Source organism: Xiphias gladius, chromosome 21 (assembly GCF_016859285.1).
Source record: "Xiphias gladius isolate SHS-SW01 ecotype Sanya breed wild chromosome 21, ASM1685928v1, whole genome shotgun sequence".
Taxonomy (NCBI): Eukaryota; Metazoa; Chordata; class Actinopteri; order Istiophoriformes; family Xiphiidae; genus Xiphias; species Xiphias gladius.
This window is the reverse complement of record NC_053420.1, coordinates 13,973,379-13,998,315: the sequence shown is the minus strand read 5'-3', so window position 1 is coordinate 13,998,315 and position 24,937 is coordinate 13,973,379. Positions and strand designations below refer to the sequence as shown.

The 24,937-nt window shown below is 39.6% G+C and overlaps 3 protein-coding genes across 7 annotated transcripts in view; all 3 read right to left on the bottom strand.

Moving 5' to 3' along the window:
* Positions 1 to 7,941, bottom strand: part of trim62.1 (tripartite motif containing 62, tandem duplicate 1) — a 33,725-nt gene extending 25,784 nt beyond the window's left edge. Inside the window, exons 1-2 of the mRNA XM_040115680.1 lie at positions 7,700 to 7,941; positions 5,986 to 6,541 (exon numbers count right to left, since the gene is read on the bottom strand). Of these exons, the coding sequence (XP_039971614.1) occupies positions 5,986 to 6,393 (408 nt within the window). The 5' untranslated portion in view covers positions 6,394 to 6,541; positions 7,700 to 7,941. The remainder of the gene's footprint in view (positions 1 to 5,985; positions 6,542 to 7,699) is intronic.
* Positions 7,942 to 9,430: 1,489 nt separating this feature from the next.
* On the bottom strand, positions 9,431 to 17,033 carry tnfrsf1b (tumor necrosis factor receptor superfamily, member 1B). Of its 4 annotated transcripts, none has more exons than XM_040116530.1 (9): positions 16,949 to 17,033; positions 14,302 to 14,407; positions 12,741 to 12,866; positions 12,446 to 12,604; positions 12,066 to 12,159; positions 11,721 to 11,983; positions 11,513 to 11,605; positions 11,221 to 11,279; positions 9,431 to 10,676 (listed from the first exon to the last, which is right to left on the bottom strand). In XM_040116530.1, the coding sequence occupies exons 3-9, from the start codon at positions 12,793 to 12,795 to the stop codon at positions 10,143 to 10,145; spliced, it is 1,257 nt and encodes a 418-aa protein (XP_039972464.1). In that variant the 5' UTR covers positions 12,796 to 12,866; positions 14,302 to 14,407; positions 16,949 to 17,033; the 3' UTR covers positions 9,431 to 10,142. The 4 variants fall into 4 exon arrangements, with proteins under 4 accessions (XP_039972464.1, XP_039972462.1, XP_039972463.1 ...); XM_040116528.1 differs by lacking the exon at positions 16,949 to 17,033 and adding an exon at positions 15,886 to 16,051; XM_040116529.1 differs by lacking the exon at positions 16,949 to 17,033 and adding an exon at positions 15,886 to 16,051 and having other exon boundaries at positions 11,513 to 11,602.
* Positions 17,034 to 18,439: 1,406 nt separating this feature from the next.
* Positions 18,440 to 23,067, bottom strand: LOC120782970 (migration and invasion inhibitory protein). Of its 2 annotated transcripts, none has more exons than XM_040115579.1 (9): positions 22,687 to 23,067; positions 22,025 to 22,227; positions 21,209 to 21,314; positions 21,001 to 21,109; positions 20,815 to 20,906; positions 20,583 to 20,709; positions 19,750 to 19,846; positions 19,439 to 19,558; positions 18,440 to 19,339 (listed from the first exon to the last, which is right to left on the bottom strand). In XM_040115579.1, the coding sequence occupies exons 1-9, from the start codon at positions 22,919 to 22,921 to the stop codon at positions 19,241 to 19,243; spliced, it is 1,188 nt and encodes a 395-aa protein (XP_039971513.1). In that variant the 5' UTR covers positions 22,922 to 23,067; the 3' UTR covers positions 18,440 to 19,240. The 2 variants fall into 2 exon arrangements, with proteins under 2 accessions (XP_039971513.1, XP_039971514.1); XM_040115580.1 differs by having other exon boundaries at positions 18,442 to 19,339; positions 20,815 to 20,894.
* Positions 23,068 to 24,937: the final 1,870 nt, after the last annotated feature.

Below are 24,937 nucleotides of genomic sequence, written 5' to 3'. Positions count from 1 at the left end.
AGCATCATCAGCGGTATAAGTAATAAGTGCAATACAAGCTTCCGCCTCTCTGAATGAGAATATTATGCCAGCGCTGCTCTAACAGAACATGACTGTTCTGTCTTCCCCATGGCTCCATTTCCACATGAACGCCGCCGCTCTGCCACACCGCCCTGACTGACCGCCAAGCTGGACAAACTCATTTGTTTAGGGGTGGGTGGGTGGTTGGTGGGAAATTAGCAGTGTGGGGGGCTGGGAACTTGCTTCCTCAGAAGAATTGGTTACCAAACAAGATCTGTGGCATTTAATAAAGCACATTCCTCTGAAACGAGGAAGGCATTACCGACAGAGAGAAGACAGCAAAGGAGAGAAAAAAAGAAACAGAGAGAGCTGGAGCTGCTACAGGAAAGGAGAGCAGACTGAGGCAAGCCACAGGGGAGATGGCAGCCATGGGTGCCCTTGAAATTGCCTGACTCATTACTGCAGCAGCATGGCCATGCATGGTGATGGCAGAGAGAGAGCTCTCATCTGGGTCTGACAGTTGGAGAGTGAAAGACAGCCCTGTTTTAAAACCACCAGAGGAACACTTCAAAGGCTGGCATGCTCATTCTCTCTTTTCAAACACCACCCTGCATTACAGCAAGGCTAACGAGAAAAATACAAATATGTTTTCATGATTAATCCGATGTTTGTGGTCTCATAACAAAGAAATAACCATAAGAATGGTGTTAATGGATGACAGCACACAGGTGCATCTGGAAACTTTGAATGACAGGACTGTGTGGGAGACTCAACGTCACAGTAATCATTTAATTATTCAGCTGTGTGGGTTTTAGTCTAAATCAAACCAGCCTCACTGCACAGCTGCCTGCTGCTATTCTATTTTCACATACCATCTGCAGTATCTATAGTCTCTGGAACAAAGTTAAGTCACCAAATATGCATGGATAACCAGGGGCTGCAGTCTTATATCCTTTCTTATCTGGTCTTGCACTGCTGTCAAGTAGAGCGTAAAGACGTCCCTACGGCAAGTAGACAGCAGGAAGAGTCTGTCTAGCCCTGCAATATTGTGGTTGCAAACAGCCCAGCGACGGTCGCGCTCATCACAATTAAGGCACAGTGGCTACTGTGGCTTCCACTTTGTCCTCTGCAGGTACTGACAGCAAACTTCAGGCCACAGTGGTGTCATAATAAGTGCACAGCTTCGTCCAGTTCCAATCAGGGCTACAGCAACTCAGTCAACCTGTATTTAAGATGGCGCCAGCGCTCCAAATGTAGCCTGACCGAGGGAGGGAACTGTAATCTCATCACCATTAACCTATGTTGCGTAAAATAAAGGCATTATTTCCCAGAACATAAAGCACGAATTTTACAGGGTGAAGGAATGGGGCTCGGCAGATAAGAATGTCTGGCTTCCTCTGGGGACCTCACTTAATGAGTTCAAAGCAAGACTGACAGGCCAAAAGATTTCACAACAAAATAACAGAGGATTAAAATGATGAGATTGTTTGGTGTGTATTAAGAATCCGGAGATTTCTAATGCTGATTGTGGCTCTGTTTCATGTTTTAGTTCTCAAGATGTTTAAAATAATTTTGTATTAAGATGGCTTTGTGCTCTAATACATTAGGTATAAATAGTATTCAATGCCATCCAATACAACTGACGGAATAAAACTCCTCCTAATCAGAATGCATTAGACCCCTGTGAAATTTCCGCTCCCTGAAGCAAATGGCAGAGCCTCAGACAAATCCTCCTCAATCCTACCTTAATGTCCTTTATGTTGAGAAATATGCGCAAGTAAGCAAGCAGTTATGTGTTGGGTGAATGTTTGCCCAAGATGTGTGTGCGTCACCCTGCAACGGTCAGGTGCTGGATGTGTTTGTGCATTACAGATCTGGCCGCAGGAGCGTTTACGGAGGAAAAGGATGCAAATCAGCAGGAGGTAAAGCTCTCAACACAGCAACAAGACTCAGGGCCTGAGGTCAGCGGAGTGACATGCCAGGCTAAGGAGATTACAGCCTGCCACACACCAACCAAAGGCTGCACTCATCAGTGGACACTGGCCAGCCAAACACACAGTCATCACACAGTTCAAAGAGCGGTGGCATGACATTACCGAAGTATGTAGCATATCTGAACTGAGGGAATCTAGTCTGTTGGAGAATATCAAATCTAAGGCTTTGAATACTGAAATCTGTTGTAAAAATTAGTTAAAGCTTACATAAAATATAAGCCATGAATGCGTACCCATTGTGAAATTATGCATTTACAGTTCAATACTCCTTATTACATTTGTCACCCAAGTAATTCAGCAGCTCTGGGCCATGACCGACTGTTTTTATGTTTCTGTATTTCATCATGGTGGCCCACTGTAAGGGTTGGTCCAATTGTCTGAGTGTTTACTGTAGATCTTGATGGATTTTGTCATCCTTGTAGCTATGATTGCGAAACACACTGATCATCAGTGTTGTGCTGTCTGAAGAAAGCTGGGTAACAACAACAAGATGATGGAGCATGTGTCTGTGTCATCCTTCTCCTACAGCGGCTGATAAGGTGAGAGGATGATGTAACCTGAAGCAATCACTGCTGGGAAAATAGACATTAATCGTGCATCATTATTACTCAAACATCAGTATGTTGGTTTTTTTTATTTAATTTTCACAGAACAAAATCAAGACTCTTTGCAGAACATATAGCAATTTTAATCAAACCACAGACGTTTTACTCACCCTCTTTGCGAACTCTTCTTAATGTGCCAAAGTGTCAGACAATTCAACACAAAGAGGCTAAGCTTTGGCTCTCAATCTACAAAATCCTTTTCCACTCATCTACCAACTTTCCCACCCTACAAAAACTCCTTTTAAAAGAGGCCACCAAGCTGGCACGACATGTGCCCCTCTTGCCAAAATAGTCAAAGCACTGGAACTGATTGCTTCTACACCTTAACAGATCTTCACCATATTGTTTTGGCACTTGAGTTAAGCATCGTCGACCCTCATGCTAAACATGAAGTTAGTGCCTGCAGGCACAGCCCTTACACATTTGTTTCTATCTGACACACAGCTCCTGTCTGCTCACTGGAAAAAGAAGAGAAATAATAAGGAAAAACTTGCAAGTTGACTAATATCACAGGGTTTTACATCACGGGTCCTGTCCTACAACAAATAAATTCAAAGAACAAAGTTCACAGTTACAGTAGAAACATTCCCAACAAAATTTACTTTGTGATCTCTAACGAACGTGAAAGAAAATAAGTGTAACACCATTTGCTGCTTTGTCCTAATGTTTTGTGTTTGTCTGTTGAGGACTAGCGGTTACGTAACAAACAACCCCCCTTGTAGATCTACAATGGTAAATATGCCGAGCTCATCTTGGGACATGGTTGTTTCCAATGGGGCCTCTGTGTTCTCATACTCCCCTTCAGTACTGTAGATCTGGGAAGCCTCCAGAGCTCCTGCCAGAATGCAAAATGCCAGATCACCACCTTGCAAAGGGCTCCAAGCAGAGGGACAAGCTGGTGTCCAAGAAGAGAGAGACATCTTGTGCTGGGCCTAATTACTTCTGCTCCAAGATTACACAGTTCTGACCTTTCTCAGGCTTTCAGCACAGAGCCTGATTGGGCTCAGTGCTGTTCGCTTAAGGAGAAAAGCACTGATGTTCACAGCACTGTTAATTATATTTAATGCAGAACACAGAAGGGTACAACTGTACTGCTCTGTACACACTGACTATCTGACTATGTTTACATGTAATCTGCTAATTGAATTAACTGTACTAGTCTTTTATTCCATGTCCAAAGCCTTTATTTTCTCCTCAGAAACACCTCAATGGAACAAACTGGTTATTATCCAAATAAAACATTTTAGTTTTTTTCTCTCTTCCATATAACAGATTTATTTTGCCCTAACCAATTAAGGAATGGCATATTCATAATATATGTAAAAGCTGCAATAGTGGCTGCTTGGAGGAGTTTACTTAGTTTTACGTGAAGCTATAAGAAATACAGCAAATCGAGACTTTATTACTATTTTAAGTTGACTTTAAACAACCGGCATAGTTGTACAATCTAATCCACGCTTATTGTTATTTTTGTCGCCATTTTTCTGGAAGATGCCTTTAATCTTTATCCATCCCACAAAAATCTGATTGCCTCGGTTGTTTTCCCAACAGCTGTCAAAGAGCACAACATCAGATCTATTAAAATTTGAAATTCTGATGTGTGGAACCAGTATAGATGATGTGAGATCTGGGCAATATGACCTAAAATCTAGGACCAAAAATACAGATGTAACCATGACACTAAATATAATATAAAATAAATATGATTTAACTATAAATAAATATAATTTAACTATAAATAAATATAATTTAACTATATTTAATTGGATAACCCTAAATGTAATTATAACTTCTCCAGTTCTCAAGTTTGCCCTCATTAAATACAGTCTTTCTGGACTGGACATCTAAGCTTCTGCTTAGATGTTACTGGCTGTCGTAGCTGTTCTCAGCTTGAATACGTGGGATACCGCCAAGTTATTGGAGTTTCTGATATGATTCAATTTTGGCCATTCATGGCGCCATTCAAAAACGAATGATATAAATGACTCTTGTCTCCCTATTTCTGCATCAGATAGAGTTTATAAATCAGCTGCAGTCTGGATATAATTCTGCTTACTGATTCAGAGCACTGAGGGCGGAAAAAGCTTGCCGTTGGCAAATACGCACTTTCAGGAGATCGTATGAGGTCAGTGTAATGAATAGTCAAGTCTGAGGCCATCACATTGATGCAGTCTCTACAACCAAAAGCACAGATAAAGTATTGTGGTGGTCTGAGTTCCGATGAGGGTGTGTAAACCTTTCATAATTGCACATCTGAGTGTCAACCATCAACACTTTGGTCTGTTTCTTATCAAAACGCTCACCATGCTGTCTGCCAAGAAAACTGGAAATCACATGTTTTCACGTTGCAAAAAAATGATCTGAATATCCACTTTGGTAACAGCAGACTGAAGAAATGAGATCGACTACATAACATTAGACTTGAATGTGTTTCTATGCATACTGGAGCAGAGAAGGAACAGGATTAGGAGATTTGTTTCACAGTTATTGGATTTTGGCTCTGTAGGAATGGAATAATCCAAACAGGGAGAGGAAAGCAAACACTGAACCAGTCCTGTTAATGTGGAAAATATGACTCTGTGTAAACACACATGACACATTAACATAAGCTTCTTAGGAAAGTTCATATCATCAAAGCCACTGTTTTGGTAAATTCAATTAATTGCTTAGTTAAGATCTCTTCACTGATTTAAAAAAAAAAAAAAAATGTGGTTTGTTAAGTATTTTTTAAGTATTTTTTTGGGCCAAATTGAAAGTAGAGAGATAACAGGAGACGCAGCAGAGACAGACAAGGGGTTGACATGTAAGAAACGTCCCCTGCCAGACTTGAACTGTGGATGTTGCATTTCTGTAATTAGTCTAAAATGCTTCTGAAACCCAAATACACTCAAATACATCTCTACTATCACTGTGATATGCAAATTGTTGTACTTTCCCTGAAATAGTTCCAGAATTTACATTTTTCTAATTTAAAATAACTACTGCAAGGAATATCAAGGCAAGTTTGACATTTATTCCTCTGAATGAATGTGAAAAAACAAAACGAAAACAAAAACAAAAAAACACACTTTGTTTCAAAGGGTATGTAGCCTAACTGAACTCACAGATGAGCAATGTAATGTGGGCATCAGAGAGGGAAAAGTAAATTAGGTATTTCTCATTCCTCATCACCTACTGTACCTAAACTACTGCACAGAATCCCAAAACTGCTTCAGTGGAGCTGCTCTGTCGCAGTGAAGGGACTGAGGCTGAACTGTCTGGGCAGCTCCTGCGAGGGGAATGAGTGCAACTGCCTCAATGTGGTGCAGAGTGCTGATGGGTTTTAAGAGAATGTCAGCCTCACCCTTGCTAATGAGCTGTCACAGTGTGTATGTGCTACAGCTGACCTGTATCTCCTCGTAAGCCTCGTCAATAGTGGTCACTTGGTGCTGCTCATGTAGCGCTGGCTCGTCGCAGAAGAAGCACACCAGACTTTTGTCGGTGAGGCAGAAGAGCTTGACCTTCTCGTGGTCCTTGCAGGGATAGGAGCTCCTTTGAGCGTTAAGGATGGCGTCCAGCGGGAAGGCTGAGTAGCGCTCCACAATGTTGGACAACTTGAGACTCGGGGAGAGGAGAGGATCGGTGAAGGTCCTCCGGCACTCGGGACAGTCCCGTGTTCCGTGAGGCTCCTGTCTGCTCCAGTGCTCCGTAATGCACTTTCTGCAGAAGTAGTGCTCGCAGCCAAAGCTGACAGGGTCCTGGTAGATGCTGAGGCAGATGGAACAGAGGAGCTCGTCCTTCAGACAGCACGCCATTTGCAGAGATGAAGACTGAGCGGCATCTAAGAGGGCAAAGCTCTGGAGATGAGTGTATTTGGTTTAATCTTCAGTTGAGTGGTTCACTGCCATATGGGAGTTGACTGACAAGACCTTCAGGAATCTTGGGATTTCACCTTTATTGTGTCTGATGAAACATGATAAAGAACAACAATATGATGCCGTTAATCTTTTATTAGAGAATAACAGCACCTGCTGCATGCTCTAATACATTTATAACAGAGAAATCATTAGCAGGAGAAGATCTGTTTGGTTACACATTAACAAAAAGGAATTAAATGAGAGCCCAGTTAACATTTAATCTTCCTCATAGAAATTTCAGTTTGCTGTCATAGGTGGCTGTCACTCCACACGGCTAACACTGGTTATAAAACAGGCAAATCATTGACTGATTAAAGCTTATGAATATTTACTGGTTTTGTTAGCCTTTCATGATAGTGCATGAATATCTTTGGATTTAGTGCTGTTGGTCCCCAAAACAAATAATTTAAAGACATCACCTACGGCTATATTATATGATTGGCATTTTCAGCAATTTCTGACGTGTTGATAGAGTTGAGAAAATAATCAGCAGATTTAATGGATAATTTAAATAACTGTTAGATGCAGGCGTATTTGAAAGCACCTTTAATCATAGTATTTGAGGCTTGTTGATCAAATCCCTTTAAAAACCAGCACAAAACTTATGATGGCAGAACCTGCAAAATGACCCAGGTTGCTCTTATAACATTAACATTAACTTAAATTTCAACTTCTCCACCTCGCTACATCGCTGCCCCCTCTCACAGTGGATGATTTATCGACTTCCACAGAGCCTGTCTAAACCAACCGACAGGCAAAAAGGGAAACACCTGCGGCGGTATTATCCCTCCGCTCCCGTCTTCCTCCCTCCTCGGTGTTCAGAAGCTTCCTTTTAAATTCCCCGATGAAGGGGGTTTCAGCAGCTTGGGCCACCAGCTATCCAGCCTACATATGTGCTGTGGCAAAGCATACATGCTCTTTAACTGGCTCGGTCCACCTTGCTTGCGAGCTGGAATTTGTAAACTGAACCGACCGGGACCACGACACCTCCAACCAAAGGGGGAGGATGAGATGGGGCAGAGAGACACACAACCTCACACACACACACAAAAAAAACGGGGGGGGGGGTTAAACACTAGTTTGACGTGCTTCATACTAAAAAATGTGGACCCAGAGGGAGTATATGAAAGGCAGAAGCATATTAACATGACAACAGATAATCGAAGAAATGGATAGAAACCGAGGAAAAAGGTGCTCAACTCACCAGACCCTCCGGAGCAACATCGGCGGCTCCAGTGCAAGTCTCTTTCAGGAAGGAGAGCAACACACAGCGGCAACAGACGAAACCAACAGTACAGAACCGTGGGGGGGGGACTTATCAGAATTAATATTTACTGGTTAACTGCAGTTTGTCCATGATATGTACATAGGAAATAAGACTTAATATATATGTAATTAGCAATTAAAGTGATTTGGTGAATGAACACGAAGCGTAAAAAAATAACAAATACGAGTCAAATCCCCCTCCTACGAATGGAGTGGCTCAGACTTCCCCCGGTTAGCGTCGCTGCTTAGCCTCCTTGATTCACAGCAAACAAACGTACAGAGTAAAGTAGACAAAAACTGTAACTTAACCCACATGAGAAGCTGTATTGAAACCAAGTGTAAGAACTGCCATTAAAATGGACTGTCATTATTAGTGAAACGTTTTTATGAGCCAACCGAGAGAGGCTGTCAATGGCCGTGTCCACCTTTAACCAGCAGGTGTCAGGAGCGTCCGCAGAAAACGCACCAGTGTTACCAGCACAGGTGGTGGAGGGTATCCCATGCACCAATAAACTCACAGGGTATCTGCCATAGACTGTATATAAAGATAAATGAATAATATATATACAGTCGATTATGAGAGAATGGGACTTCGGGCATACAAAAATAAAAGGCCCCCACCTTTCCTGTATAGGACCCAGCCCTGAAAGATAGTTAAAACGACTAGAAATGAGACTTTTTGTGTCTCTTTCTGGTCGTTTTCAGTCTCTTTGAGTGTAGTTTTGCCTGTATTTGTAGTCTTTTAACTGAGCTTTGTGACTTTCAAACAACAAATATTAATAGTTACTTCAGACTGAGGCCTTGGCCCAGGGGCCCCGTGACCTCTCAAGCCCCCAGGCCTGTCAGTATAGGCTGTAAAATCGGTAAAATTGCTTTGTTTACTTAAGGGACATGCCACGAATTTTACACATAAAGTTCAATGTATTTGTCACAAGGAGGACTACTGCTTATCCTGTGATGCCAGTTGTATAAAGTATTCTATACTATACTATACTATAAAATAACCCTTATATTCTATAAGGCTTAGGTAACCAGCATTACAGCCTGGGCGGTGTGAAGTTTTGTGTGGAAAAGTAAGCATTTAAGACTCAGGTGGGTCTAATAAAATATATTATTGAGTTGTGTGATCCAGTGTTTCTGGAGCTTGAGCCATATGCGGAAAGTCATGATGTCTCAGCCTCTGCTGCATCAATTTTGACTATTCTGTTGTTTGATCTGTGTCTTGTGAGTCCTCCACATTTATGGAAGTGCAATACTAAATTGCTGGGATGCCCCTTTAATGTAGACATTAGACTTTGTGTATTTTACCATTTAAATGATGTCTGCAAACGTGACACCAGTTTAGAATCACATATTCTACACGTTTTGCGTGTAGCTAAACTACCATCAGTGTCAGAACAAGTGCATTTACCACGTACAAATTTGAGATTCTTGCACTTTACTTGAGTATTTCTATTTTATGGTGCTTTACACTCTACTCCACTACATTTCAAATGATAATATTGTACTTTTTACTCCACTACAGCAATCTGAAACTTAGTTACTTTATCCATTAATTTTGTGTACAAAATATATGATCTCAAAAAATACATTTTTATGACTACAACCACACAAAAGCACATCTACAGCAGTTAAAATTAGCTCCACAATGATCACCCATTACATTAAAATGGTGCTTACACAGTAATGCACCAGCAATGATAATCTAACAAAATTCTAATATAAATTTGACAGTGGCATTTCTGCTGATTAATAGGTACTTTTACTTTTGATAGTAAGTACATTTTGCTCAAAATAGCCTACATCTATACTTTTAAGTGAAATTAGGAATGTAGGACCTGTAATAGATCATTCTTTACATTTTGGATACTAATTTAGGTAAAAGATCTATCTAAATATTTCTGCCACATAACACTTACAAGTATGAAAAAATAAAAGTAGCCAGAATCTTTTCATACAAAAAACACAACTTTACACAGCTTTGTAAGTTCTGAATCAAGTACAGAATTTAATACATTTTGCAACATATATGGGATATATTTTTATATGAGATAAGTTGGAGGACGGGCAGTAATTAAATGCTCTTGTAAAGATATGAAAATGTAGATTTTAACTCTTGTTACTTATTGCAGATGACGTGTCATAATTTACACCCCTTTTTAATGTGTAACTACTGGTACTTGCACTATGTCACTAACGGAGAGACAATATTCATAACTTTATTTACAGTATTCTGTATATACATATAAACACAAACACAGCAACAGTAGTATCATTTTGATAAGGAAATACAGCAAATGTCCATCAGATTATTTTCAATGTTGCATAGTGACAAAAAGAAACAATAAATTGGTTTATCAGTCTTTCATGCAGATGCCTTTTCATACACTGTAACTTTCACTGTCTTGAACTGACATTAGCGACTGTTTGCCTTCTTCTTGCTGTGGGCTGCTAAAGGACTCCTCTTCCTCTCCAAAGGGAAGCTTACAGTCTTCTTCCTTCAAGTTTGCGGGCATGACAGATGGTGTCCCGGCAGACCCGTTTCCTATGTGAAAAGTGATGTTGACGTTGACATGAGGATTGGTGGTCACGGGGCTGATGATCTGCGGGCTGGTGGGCTGAGAGGAGGACTGTGAGGGGACGCTGGGCTGAGGTGTGACAGGCTCTGTGTTGGAAATCAAAGTCATGGGCTCTGACAGAGCAGAGCATGAATCGTTAAGGGCTACCGTGGATTGCAAAGGACTGATGGACTGGTAGCTGCTGCAGCCATCTGTTCTGGTTAAAGTTTCAGTATTGTTACTAGACTGACTGTTGTCACTGCAGGCTTCCCCTTTCTCCAGCAAACACTGTTGTTCTGGTGAGGTAGCTGTGAATGAAATCAGCTGGGTTTCCCCCAAATAACCCTGATTGATCTGCTGTAGAAAGAAATGTAAAGTTTAACTTTTAGTATTTTAAATGGCCACAACTACAGTCAGGTGCCACTTTATTAGGTACACCTGTACTGTGTAATGCAATACAATACAGCTGTTCTTCCATAAAGTCTACCTTTATACCTATAATGTTCAGTTTTCTTGACCCTGTCATAGAGTTGTTGAATCAATTATATGTTTCAGCATTGAAGTCATAATTAGTGATGGTGCTGAATTATTTTCAGAGGCATTTCTAATACTCACCCCCCTCATATATGTAAATAGGGAGGAAAACAAATTAGAGACACTTCTCAATATAATGTAGGCCAGTACAACACCACCTTTAACTAAAGCCTCAGAAATAACTAATGGACTCTAATTTACACATTTCTGACATTATTACCAAAAACTGAACATTATAAACTTTGTAAAGTTTTAGAATTATGGCAAAGCTGGTGTATTGAATTGCAAAAGGTTGTACAGGTTTGCCTAATAAACGGGCCCCTGAGTGTATATTCAGTCACAAAGAAGAAAAGCCACGAAGACTCACTTTATCACCACTCTCAGAGTTTCCATTTGCATCTACTTTAGGATGAAATTTTGCAGCGTCTGGGCAAAAAAAAACAAACAAAAAAAAAACAACAGAGTGAAAATGCAGAAACAGTGAGTAAGGAAGTGAAAATGTGACACGAACAGTTTCTGATAAAGATGTTGACAAATAATGGTCATTATCATTCTGTATTTCAAGTTGATACAGAAGAAAAATATAACGTAGATACAATCACAACTTTTCCAAAAAGGCAAGAACATGATTAATGCTCTTATTTGCAGGATATAGTTACCTGTCTTCCAGACTGATTTACAATGAAACACCAGAATGATAGCGATGAAAAGCAAAATTAATCCAATGACTCCGGCAATGGCAGCAATTACTACTGAGGTAAACACAGACGCAACACAGAGGTACAAACAGAGAAATATTGAAATATTAATTAGACCTCACAGTTTTCTCATGATGACTGCTTAGAGACTCCAAATCAGTTACCATACCCAGTTTATTTCTAGGTTCTTTGCTTGGTGATGGGCCCTCCGTTGAAGGGTTGGATACTTCCTTCAAAACAGATGGACTGACAGACAGTGTGGAGTCTGAGACTGCTAAGACTGTGCTCCCCATTTTATCTGCAGTCATGAATACAATGCCAGTGTGATGCTCTTTTGTTGTGTTTTGAAGCTGTGTTGATGTAACATCCTCGTTTTTACACACAGTGTCTGAGGTAGCATTGCCTTTTCTGACAACAGCCTTCCCATGACAGCTGTAAAGAAACAAAGAAAGAGATCAAAGATCTGAGTTTCCAACGGCTGTACACATACAGTATGTGACTTTCCTTCACTAACTTTGTATGAGGCCGACACGGGTCCGTATAGGATTGTATGTCAGAGAACATCCCATCGGGGCACTGTTCACACTTCACATCCGAGTTTGCCGTCCCTGAGAACAAGTACCAAGCGAGTTAAAGTTTACCTACATTTCATCATCAGACATCACATTTCATTTTAACTTTATGATACATACTATAAGGAACATTTTACACTTTGGATTTGATTATTAAGTTTAGCAGTGTGCATGGTTGATTGTTATGTTATAAGGGGCCCTCACAAAAAGAAGATGGCTCATTTCAAAAGGTTTGTCCTTCAAATTTTAAATAAGACGTATAAGAATTACATGTATGGTAAACACACAAACAGTGACTAATGAAAATCAGCAGGTGCTGTACCTGGCAAAGACACTCCATAACCAGCCTTGCATAGCTTGTACTTGCTACATGCTGAGCAATATGGGTCATCAAATCCCATTATGCAATACATCCCAGGCTGGCACATACACCTGGTCTTTGTGGTAGAGGAGCAGTTCTGGACATACTGCAGACCTTTGTCTGGTTATATACAGAAACATATGTTTTTCTCACTGGGTCAGTCGTGTTAAAAAGCAAAGCAAAACAAGAAATTAAAAAAATACAAAACTCAATCAGCATTATTTCTGCCATGGAGATTTATGGTGCAGCTACTGACTTGGTTTGCATTTGTTACAGGAGAAGCAGTTTTTAGCATAGTTCCAGGCCTCCATGTACTGGCCTCGTTCACACTCTTTACACACAGTCTCTGTAGTTTCAGAGCATTCCTTTATCTGTCGCTGTCCTGTAATAAAATAAATAAGAATTAATCCACATTAATCCATGCTAGTCAACTCCAAAGAAGTCCTATAACAACAAAACTATTAATTAGCAACAAAAATTATTCCTCCCACATTTTCCTTGCACATCATAGTACCATATGGTTATCTTTGTTTGACTTGGTTTTCCTGCCTAGAACAATGTTGTTCATCACGGTCCAAAATAAATAATGTCAAATTGCCAACTGGCATGAAAGGCAGCACAAACAGGGTCATGTTAAAACAATAAGATCTGACCGATCTCTGATTTTTCCATGTGTCATACTTCTACTAAGTAGCTCTACACTCTACAAGAGCAGCACTGTCTCTTCATGTCAATCCCACTCAGCACAAAATCATCTTTTTAATGTCTTTTTAATGACATTTGGATGAAAAAAAAATGGCCAAAATCTAGTTGAAAGTAAAAGGCATCTTTTTGCAGCTGTTGAAAAGACAATTACACAAACACGTCTTTTTAAAGACATCGATTGATGTTGTTTGGCTGACTTATTTATTTTGTTGTACTGATTGTGTCTATTAAATGGCTCATCGACTGGTAAGGATCCTGACATTTTGCCTGGGGCCATAGACGTGCAGTTTTTATCTTCAGTGTTTTAACCACTACAGTATAACACATACTTATCCAGGAAAGCATTTTGAAAACCCCTATTACAGGATTCTCGTTTCAAAACAAGTCAGCAGGAAAAATTAAGCCAGAGACATTGTTCTTTAACCAACTCATAGATATAGTGTTAGCTTAATTAGCCAGTTAGCTACAGCGGATAAAATCTGCCTGCAACAGTTGTTATTTCATATATAGAGAAAGATACGCTGAAATCTAGGGCCCCTTGTTAAAAAAAATTACCAAATATTTCTACGGTTAATCTGCCAATGTTTGTAAATTTCATCTGTGGCCATGATACATTGACTGTGACATTTCTTAGCTCTTTGGTTGACAAAGTATGTATAGGCAACATTTTCTAAACTACCTCAAATCTATTTTAGTATTACTGTACTGCTGTGTCTCACTATGTATCTGCTTACACACAAATACCAGTAATGTATGAAATATCAGCTGATGTATTGGCCGGGGCCGATTTATCAGTCTAGCTCTAAGCAAATACAAATAATTTTCCTGAGGCGAACAGTGCACGTAATAAACTCGCTTCATATTTTTTGTTTCTTCAGATGAGACATGGAAATACCAACTGAGAAATGTTTTTAGCCACGGTAGGTGCTCTTTATCTTCTTTCACACCTTCACGCCCAAGCTTGAAACAAGTTTCAAGACCCGTGTCATCAAATATCTGTCATTCTATACTGAGATAGCTCCCAATGATATGGGACTATGTGTGTGTTTTTTTTTTTTTTAATGAAACTTTAAAAACTGCAGCTCTTGCTGTGTTGACAGTAAGACGCTTACCAGGGCGGCATTTCTTGCAGCACAGGTTAGAGTGCTCTAACAGGTACTCTCTTGTTGAGTTGCGGCAGTTTCCATTTGAGTCCGCCTTATAGGGCTGAGAGCACACCTACAAGAAAGTGAGACAATGCTTTTCTACTGCCAGTCAAATGAAGATAGTGAAGAAGACAAAAGTCTGTTCTCATAACCCACTGACAAATATACAGAGCCGCGTTAAGACTGCTGGGGGGCTTGGTCATTCAGGTAAACTGAGTAATTTTGAAATCACTCATCTAGAAATGTATGCAGCCCAGACGTGTCTACCAGACATTGTTCCTTGAAATGCACCTGCTCTGCACTAAACTATAGACCTACGCATTAAACCAATCAGTAAAGATAGTCATATTAAAATCGGCAATTTAGTCAGTGGCTGAGAGAGGAAACAGACAAGTCGACCCTGAGTGGTTAAGTTTTTCATCGTATTAAACAAGAGTTTAAAGTGGGACCTGACCACCCACCGCCCGCTTTTTGCCTTCTGGTAACGCTGCTGGCCCGAGCTGCAGACACGGCAGCCATTGTTCTGAATTTGTAGAAGGTGCATTTCACCTCAACAATATCTCTCCTTTCTGTGGGGCCCTCCGAAAGGTTTGGGCTTTGGGCAATGCACACAGGCATCCATGTTGTAACCCAGGTACAACCTTACTAGCATCCCCCATTACCAAAAAAATCATATATACAGTAACCACAGCATTGGTGTGCTGAAAAGCTTCATGACACGGTAGCTGTTCGCATACCTGTCATGTGCATACACTTGATGCTGTCTCACCACAGTATCCACCAATGACAAGCTCAGTAAAAAAATGCTGACAGCAGCGGTGTTTTACGTGTATTACAGGAAACAGAGACGGCAACCTAGAAGCCCTTGGTTCTGAAGCACAGCCTTCTTCTGTGGTGTGACCACTGATAGCACAGGGAGTTGCGATAAAGATAAACCTCTGGGAAGCCTTACATTCTTAATTACTGACACTTTCGCGCAAAGAACATTCTGTTTTTTCCTTTTTCTCCTGGCTGCATGCCTAAAATAACTCATCATTAATAGAAACGCACAGTGACGAGGAAAGACAATAGAAAGAGTTGCTACATCATTCCGTAACTGGGTGTCTAAACAATAAGATTCAGTCTGAAACTGCTTCAGATGCCAGACACTTGAAACTGAATATTCATACAGTTTCACCACACTACAACTATGTGTTAAGTCTCCACAGTAATGTAACACTGTCAGACTCAGGAAAAAACCGACAGTGTTCTGTTCTTCACACTGACAAGCAGTTTTAAGAATGTTTTAAAAGAAACGAGAATTTCTCATGGTTGGTTTCAGGTTAGACTTAATGGTAACATGTTAAAGATAAATGCATTTACATTTCAGAGTTATGACAGAAACATCTTTTGACACATGTTCAGACACTGACTTTGAACGCACCTCAGTGCCTATTACCTCACATTCCCCCGAATTACTTCAAGTATGTAAAACTTAGACTAACAATTCAAACCTTTCCTTGATAAACACCGCAAATGCATGACAGACTGAAAGACAGACACAAAGCCTACCTTGGTAGTTTGGGCACTCAGCAGAACCACCAGTACAAGTATGTCCTTCATTCCTTTTTTTTTAAAGCAAATTATAGACTGTAGAGGATGCAGTCACCAGTGTGTGCACTGTACTGTTCATTTTATTTAGGCGGGTCAACAGTCTGTGCAAGCAGCAGCAATTTCCTTGAACTGAGTTGAGTGTTTGGAGGAAGGAAATGAGCAGGCAGGGCCCACATTCATTGCTCTGATGCAAATAATCATTATGAGGTTTGACAGAGTTTAAATAAGGTTAAAAACTGACGCAATTTTTCCACATGGCAGACAGCTGATATCTAATGCATATACACAGCATGAAAATACTATGAATTTGTCTTTGTTACAGTATAATAAGTATCATTACTGAAAAGTTTTCATGTTTCTATAAAACATGAAAAACTTCTACCTCCTTGGAAATTTTCATGTTTTATGGTTTTACAACATTGAATTACACTAGATTACACTAAAAGTCTTTAATGTGTCAGTGAAAACAGATGTCTACAAACAGCTCTAAATTGTTTTCAAATGTAAAATACGAAATACTTGTTCCCTGTAATAGGACACACCTAAATCATCACCGGTGCAGCCAGTAGACCTTTTTCACAGCAGACATTTTCACTTGCCATTGCAGGAAAAGCACAGGGAATGCAGTCGTTATTAATGTTATTGATTTCACCAGTGCTTTTCCTGATTTGACATTTCAAAACATTTCCAATGTGCATAATTAATTTCTTAAATGGAAATCACCTGTGTGTAGTCAAGGGGTTTCATTTTTGCATAACCTGCAGTATACAGTACAGAAATACCGGTCCCGCTACTGGAATTCAAAATGTAAATGATCATTATGTTCTCATTCATAAATTAATATAAGGTATATATAATGTTATAATAATTATATAAGTATGAAATAGAATCGAGGCTGTAGAAAAATTACACCATGTAAAAATGAGCTGATGATCTCCATGCTTCTCCCTGTGTGTCTAATTTCATTTGTATGAATTGGTGGAAAATGTGCAGTGCTGACCTAAACAGGAAGTGGACTCACTTTTCTATGGAGAACTGATTCATGCTGCTGGGTTTGTGGCGCGAGGAAGGATACTGTAGATGAAATCGCATTTCAACCAGAAACCCAGGTTACATTCCTTTGTGACTGCTGGTTGTTGGCGCTGCTGAAGTTTCGCCGAGCAAAGCACTAAAGCCCACTTTATTCTTGTCAAAACCTGTCCTGTCATAACTACACATCAGTACTGCAAATGCTGATGCTGTTCCCAGTATAATGCCCGTGTGCTTTGCTTTGTTTGTTCCTTTGTGAGATGCTGACATTTCAAAATAGTTTCCCCTCCTACATCCTCAACATTTTTCTGTTACTCAAGTACAGCAGTAGCAGCCCTGTTGTCCATTGTGCTCTTGCTATGTTTAGGTCTGTTATATCATATAATTTTTATCACATAATTTTGAAGCAAATTTAAGTCATACCTTCAGTGTTAACTAGGTTTGTTGCTATAGTATAAAATGTGACCAGTAGGACCGAAACCTGTTTTGTGACATACTAGAAACCTGTTTGAGTCAGGCGTCAGCATACTATTTTTTATTTTTTCCAGTTGTATTTTTATTGTGTGGCAATTCAGTGCAGACTAATCAAATCAGTGTGAGTCTATATCGGTAGTATTATGCTATGACAGTGTTCACAGAGATCTCTTATCAGTCTCAAGTGAGTTTCAAACCCTGTTTATTTCCATGGCAAGCAATGGCTGCTTGAGGGTAAAAAAAAAACGCACAATTTTTATCTAAAGCAGTAATCCAATGCTTTGAAAAAAGGATGGATGTGTTCATAAGCTATATACCATTCACCTGGTGTCTATCAGGAAAATATTACTGATTTCCAGAAAGTTCATGTAAGCCCTAGTTCAGTAGTCGATCACAGCCGAGCCTTCAGTGTTGAATTACAGTATATCGACAAAGCTCTGTCGAGAAGATACTGGAGTTTGAAGCTAATGTGCAACCCAGCAACTTTGGATCATATTGTCAGTCTAATGAAATGAGAAGATCGTGAAATAACATGTACAACACAAGGATGTGAAGATATGAGATCAGTTGCAGTCGCATCATTTCCTTGAACTGTTTGTGGTAAAATCAAGTATAGTATCACAAAGCCTCATCTTACACAAAGCTTCACTTTGTTGTCACAGCATCCCAGCTCTAAGATGACTATCAGCAGTCAGATGACAATACACAGATGATGGATGATGATTTGATTTGAAAAAGCCATGTGTCACAAAATATCAAAGTATTGCAACTTCAACACACAGCAGGAGACAAACTGACGTCAGTTGAACTTGAATCAGGAAAGGCAATTAAATAGTTTCCTTTCCTAAAGGAAATTAAAATTTTTTTGATTCATTCCATTCATTTTTGTTGATACATTGTGTATACTATCTAACCTCTTCAAATACATTGACCTGCAAGACACAAACTTGAAAAAGTATTTTCATAAGTGGGATGGCCACAGTAATTGAGATTAAGTATAGGTGGACGTGGTTTCCTGTGTATTGCAATATCTGTATAGTACATACTGCCTTTGTTTCTACAGCGTTCACAGGAACAAAGTAAAGAACTGTCAAAGGAAGTTAAAAACAGAAGTATGCAAGAACCTGGGAGCCAAAGCAAAAAGCTGGAAAGTGAAACATAAACTGGTGCCTCTGAGCAGGAGAGATCATTCAAAATGACTTCCTTACTATTGTGAAATTTACAACGCAAACTGAAATTTAACTTCACTATCCAATTCTATACATGGCACATATTCCATCTTTTCCACCGTGTTGAACGATAGGATCTTGCTTCATGTCCACAAGGCTGCTGACAGTCACATGTTCAGAAAAATGAAGAACTAAATTTAACTCCTGTAAACATTGAATACGCTGCGCTGCCATGTAAATTATTCCCATTTTATTAAACTAGCATGCTTTTATTCATATTATTTATGAATAAATGAACAGAAAACAACCTTACATTAAGCATTTCAGTCTCTAGCTCAGTGCATTCTTGAAAACAAATTATCTCATATTTAGGATCAATTTAAGATCAGGCACTTAGAAATATTGCACTCTTGGCATTCTTTATCAAGACCACTGTTTGTTTAAGAAAAAAAATCGATGTTAACCAGACACATGCCACAAAAGAATTATTGGACAAAAAACAAAACAAAACATATAGTTAAAACATTAACATAAAAATGGGAGATCATTTTGGTTGGCTTCAAATGGCTAACAGGAACTACGATGATCACATAAAAATAGACTGATGGTTTGTCAGCACACTGGGTAAGATGTGATGTGCCTCATAGTTTTTTTTTGGGAGAGAAGTGTCGGAAGTTGTGACGAGCCAACTGTGACACATTTGTGATCAGGTTAGCAGACACTTTAGGCACAGAGAGATCCTGAAAAATAATGAAACCATAATTTGAGACGTGTGTCATTTTTTTTATTGTATTAACATTTTGACTTTGGGATACAGGACTAAACCTGCAGTATCTCACCTCCAGTTCCTTATTCTGTGACCCTGTGGAGCTTTTCGTATTCAAACTGCTCCGCAGATCGAGGCTGCTGGGTGGTGGGAGGGTGCTCTGACCTGTGTGCGACCAGCCTGAGAGACAGTGCTGGAAAAGAGAGAAGAGATCCACCGAGATGAAAAAAGACTGTAAAACACTGATAAAATGTACAATATTCATTTAGACACAGGGTGCTAACACAATATGGGAAGACCACAGATGGAAAACGGCATGGTCCATTAGTTGAAAGTCAAAAATCATAATGCAGTGGGTTTTCTCTCATTTCAACGCTTACTCACCGATGGTAACCCCAAACTATCAGAAGGGTCAAAGCTGCATCGCCGATGAGCTTTGTACTTGTAAGGTGGCAAGAGGGTGGAGCGAGGGATGCTGACCCTTACAAAAACAAGAGTAAGAAGAAGGGAGAGTGTATTTTAAACTCTACAATTAATTGTGTTAGTTAGACTGTTGACTGTAATAGTAACGCTTTCACTGATTTTAAAAATGTTGACAACGTCTTACAGCACCAAGTCCTAAACATTTTCGTGACATGGACCGCCACATAGAAATATTTTAGGCCAGGGAGACGATTTTGTCTCATCAACCACTCATATGATCTTTGTTATGTATGATATATATGTGTTATATGAGAGCTGTCTCTAGTAAATACATTTTTAGAAAATTAGACTATTACAATTTTTTTAAGCTATTATTATGACTATTAAAAAACTTTTTCTCATTTTAGTGGTGACTCCTGGGAATCCATGGGGATGCCTGAACCCACTGCTTTGGTACATTGCCCTTTCATTTTGCGTTAATGTGTTTAAAGGAACACACAACTGTCGGAACGGTTATTTCACAGCAACATTCATAGACATACACTTGCTTTAGAGTATTCGGAGTCCTTCACTTTTCGCACACCCTATTATGTTGTAGATTTGTACCCCATAATGACAAAGTGAAAACATGCTTTTAGAAATTTTGGCAAATTTATTAAAAATCCAATTCACTGCTCTGTGCATGATCGCCGTTCGGATTCATCTAGCAGGGACAAAGTGTGTCATAGTAAAAATGTCCGTCTTTCAGCTGGTGACAATTAAGCGCTTTCTTGTTTATAAGTGGTCATCTCTACCTGATAAGAGCTGGTTGAGCAGTAGTGTGAGGGTGGGAAGATTTGTGCTTTTTGCACACAGGACAGTACTCCTGAGAGTGACGCGGGACAGGGAATAGTCTGCTATTAATCCTGTAAGAGAACGTACCTGGACAAGAGGTGAGGAAGCAGAGATGTGAGTTACTTCAGCTGTCATTAAAAGAAAAATGAGAGTACTGAGAGTGGTCGTATTCAAAAAAGTGACCCCTCTTACATTGATGAGTGTCTGTGATAGCTTCTGGGACATCTTTATCTGTGAGCAGCGGCAGCCCTGAATGGTTCTCCTCAGAAAATCTATGAAGAGAGCTAATTAATAGTGCTTTAATGAAGCCATTATTAATCACAGGTAAACTTGACTCAAATAATCAGTCACAAGTGCAATCATGTGAGAAGCACTCACTCTGCTTGTGGGTTGACACACTCGTCTTTATGGATCGATCGAAACACGCGCAGGTCACTAAAGAACTCGTCAGAGCGCTCTATCAAGGAGTCCTCAGCATCCAGGACTCCTTAGAGGAAAAAAACAAAAACAAACATCGCCTGTTAGATCTCCATTAGACGATTATACAGTTGAAAGAGACGTAAACAGAGAGACCACAAAGGAGTACCTGCTATCCAGTCATATCCAAGTAAGGGCTGCAAATGATGCCTGTCAGAGGCTGGTATCTCTTCACATTCGTCAGACTCAAATGTGACTCGACTCCGCACCTCCCTCTACATAATGTTGAAGAGAATTAGTAATCAGTACGTTCTACCTCAATCATTTTCGGATACAATCCACCTTTTCAGTGGCACTGGCAGAGACTTAACACTTAAAGCCCCATAAACATGCAAAATATACTGTGAAAGCCCTCTGCAAATCTGCTGTTAACAGGAATAGTTCACTGTGCTGTAAAATTTAAGTTCACACAAAAACATAACACTCAGAATGTTAGCCCTGTTGTTCCACCTGTGTCTCCCCTCAAACTCTAAAGAAACAATTACGGTAAAAGCTCCAAAAAGGCAGCTCAAGCAGCTTAATTTAAGTTTTATGTGGACTAATGTTTGCACTTGTGGGTCCCGATGTCTAAAATTAATCTTATTATCCCCTATACTTCCTCATTGGTTAAATACACCTCCCAACAGTACTCTGATAAATGACTACTGTAAGGAGTGTGACAGACTGGAAAACTTCCAGTCAGAAAAATAAAGGAGGTGACAACATAAACATTACACATTTGAACACATTCTGCAATTGGTTGTCCTTCAAAGAAATTGAATTATGTTGAAAATGTTGATTTTGGTCAAACGAAGAACATTTTATGCTTCTTTTAAGGCGTAAAAAGATGGCTGAGATTGGTTTACAGTATGGGGACCACCTCACAACGAGGTCCTGCGAGTTTCCAGCGAACCTGAGTAGATTATCCTATGTTTTTTTGGCTTACCTGTTCTTTGCTGTGATTTACTAAAGACGATTTGGTGCTGTGTGGCCTCGTTTCCCATAGCCCATCCTGGACTCGAGGATGTCTGTCACCGACTTTCAAAACGTCTGATTGGTCTGTATGTTGAGCAGTCCCTCCACTATAACTGGAGGTCAGAGATGGCGTGGAAACAGTACGCCAGATGCCTGTTTGTCTCTCACATGTTTCTGATTGAGACACAGAGGAACAGATTTCTCCATCAATGTTTCAAGAAATTTTTATTCATCACTTGCACACCACAAGATGTGGATGGATGTGCAGATGTAAAGTCAAAACCATCAAAAGGCTGCACAAAAAAACAAAAAACAAATTTACAACATGAAAACTCAGTAAAGGGTCAAAACAGCAAAAATATCACTCAAAATTTGAAAAAAAATAATGACATATCAGTAATTATGTCTAGCTTGATGGAAAAAAAAGTTGAATACACTGAAATACAGCTGACAGTTCCGGAGAAAGCTAGTAAGTGGACGAAGTAGTTTTTGTCTACTGAGTTTAGTGCAGAGATTTCAGAAATAATGTAAGGACTTCTTGGACGAAAACACAAGTCGTAGCTGGTTGCTAACTCAGCTCATATCTGCAGACTTCTCTTATGCATTCAGTCTCAATGTACACAGTTTCATTACCCGCAAATCTCACGGTAGGTTTGGCCAGGGCGGCCATGGCAGGACCGCGGTCCCCATCGGTCCGGGTCACTATCTCTTCAGGCTGTCTCCTCTCCTCCGCCTCGTCATCTCCCTCCCTCTTGCGGCTCCGACCGGTACCGTTCAGACGCTCCAGTTTCTCTCTCTGCTGCTTCAGTTGGTTCAATAAATCTTTGTTATGCTCTCGTAAAGCGGCCAGTCGGTCTGTGTGGGACATTTTTAAAGTTTAAACCACGTTAAAACACGTTTATCTGACTGGGGGTGAGACAAAAAGGCCAAAGTTTCAAGGTCTTTTTGTGAATTGAACCGAGCCCCATAACAACGCGTGGACAACAATGATCTGATTGGCTGCGAACGTTCAACTCGTCATGCCGTTTAGCCAATCGAGTTTTTTTTTTAAAGTGACAGACACACATTTGATTTAAGCTACAGGACATGGTGTTGAACAACAGAGGGCGCTATGTACTCAATTAGAGACACCGGACACCACAGGTAAAGCGGTTTAGTTAATAAACCAGGATAAAACACAACTAACACATTTCAGGCGGCAGTCAGTTGCAAGAAGTGCGGTTTAATCTGGGTCCAACAGTGCCGTCATATGCCGACCAGTATAAATATTTAGATAGATAGATAGACAGATAGATAGATAGATAGATAGGCCAAATAAAGTATAAAAATACGAAATAAATGTAAATGCCAGAGAAAATAGGAACTGAAGATATACCCATAGCTGTAGTTTGTGCTGAATAGACACTGTACAACGGTGATAATATAATATACTATAATACCATGTATATTAGTTCTAGTCAGGTGGATGTGTGTGTCTGTGTGTGTATATATATATATACATATATGGAGAGAGAGCTCCAAAAACCTTAAAAGATGGTTTCGCCCACACAGACGACTGATCTCAACATCATGGAGTCAGTCTGGGGTCAAATGAAGAGACAGGAGACACTGAGATTGCCTAAATACACCGAAGAGCTGTGGCAAGTTCTCCAAGATGCTGGGAACAACTGACCTGCCAAGTACCTTGAAGAACTGTACGTGTACCTGGGAGAACGGGGGGTCGCACCCAAAATTGATTTGAATTAGGTTTTTTCATGTTTACTGCACTTTTTATGAAGTTAACTGAAAAATAAAAAACTATTCATGTCATCATTTTTGAAAGCATCCTCACTTGAGGGCCTAAAGCGTTTGCACAACACTTTATATTTTTCTTACTGCCCTCAAATCTCTTGAAAAGACAAAAACCAACACTGAATTGAAGTAATGCCTCTGTGGCCAAAGACTAATACAGTTTACACCTCTGTGCCATAGTCCTCCAGACACATCAATGAGCCATGCCATAGTGCTGGGTGACTTTATTATGTTGAAAAAGGGCACTGTAGTTTATTCTGAGTCACTTCCAGACACAACGACCTGCTACTTTAAATAACTGATTTTCCAGCGGAATCCACAGTTGAAAACAGTCCTCAACAAACCCACTATTTGATCCTAAACATTTTCATCTTCGCCAGGAAAAAATGAGCTTTAATGACATCTCTCCAGAGTCATCTCTAACAATGCTGTATAAGTAAAGTCCTGCATGCAGAAACAGTTGTCAGGTATACATTGTGAAACCTGCCAAAATTCACAATGCGTATTTATTTATTTTTTATATAATATTATAAGCTCCACATACTAAAAGTATCACAAAAAAAAAGTAACCATTATGCAAAGTGGCCAATTTCACACTGATATATTATGAAATTAATAATAAATGAATTTTATTATTTACCGATGTCTTCATGTATAAGCAACATTCAAATGTTGCAGCTGGTCAGGGTGGAGTGAATTTAATTAACTTGTATACTGTTTTGAATTTTAATCTATAACCATGAATCATATTTTAGATGCTGATTGCAAGTTTTTTAGTAACATCTGAATCTACAGAGTAAATTACAGCTGTTAAAGAAATGTGTTAATTATAGAACTTGAGTAAAGGTATTTCCGTTACTTTCCATCACTGGTTAATAAGGAGAACCACGATTAAAAATATGAGTCTGTGCATAAAGTCACATGTACTTGTTTGCCTAGTCAAGCCAAATCAATTCATTAAGCCCTTCAAAAAGCAGGTTTCCAAGAACTGGACAAGAAACTGATCCCAACCAAATCTCACTACTCAGTGATGAAAAATTATTTAATGCTGTATTATCAACTAAAACTCAAGGACATAAAATGAAGAACAACA

Excerpts from the sequence above, each read along its gene's own strand:
- tnfrsf1b (XM_040116528.1), bottom strand. The coding sequence starts at position 15,936 with ATGAAGGACATACTTGTACTGGTGGTTCTGCTGAGTGCCCAAACTACC. Across the intron at positions 12,160-12,445 it reads TTATGGAGTGTCTTTGCCAG|GGACGGCAAACTCGGATGTG; the intron begins GTACAGCACCTG and ends ACTTGTTCTCAG. Across the intron at positions 11,984-12,065 it reads CCGTGTCGGCCTCATACAAA|CTGTCATGGGAAGGCTGTTG; the intron begins GTTAGTGAAGGA and ends GTTTCTTTACAG.
- LOC120782970 (XM_040115579.1), bottom strand. The coding sequence starts at position 22,921 with ATGTCCCACACAGACCGACTGGCCGCTTTACGAGAGCATAACAAAGAT. Across the intron at positions 21,315-22,024 it reads TAAATCACAGCAAAGAACAG|AGGGAGGTGCGGAGTCGAGT; the intron begins GTAAGCCAAAAA and ends AACATTATGTAG. Across the intron at positions 20,710-20,814 it reads TATCACAGACACTCATCAAT|GTACGTTCTCTTACAGGATT; the intron begins GTAAGAGGGGTC and ends CCTCTTGTCCAG.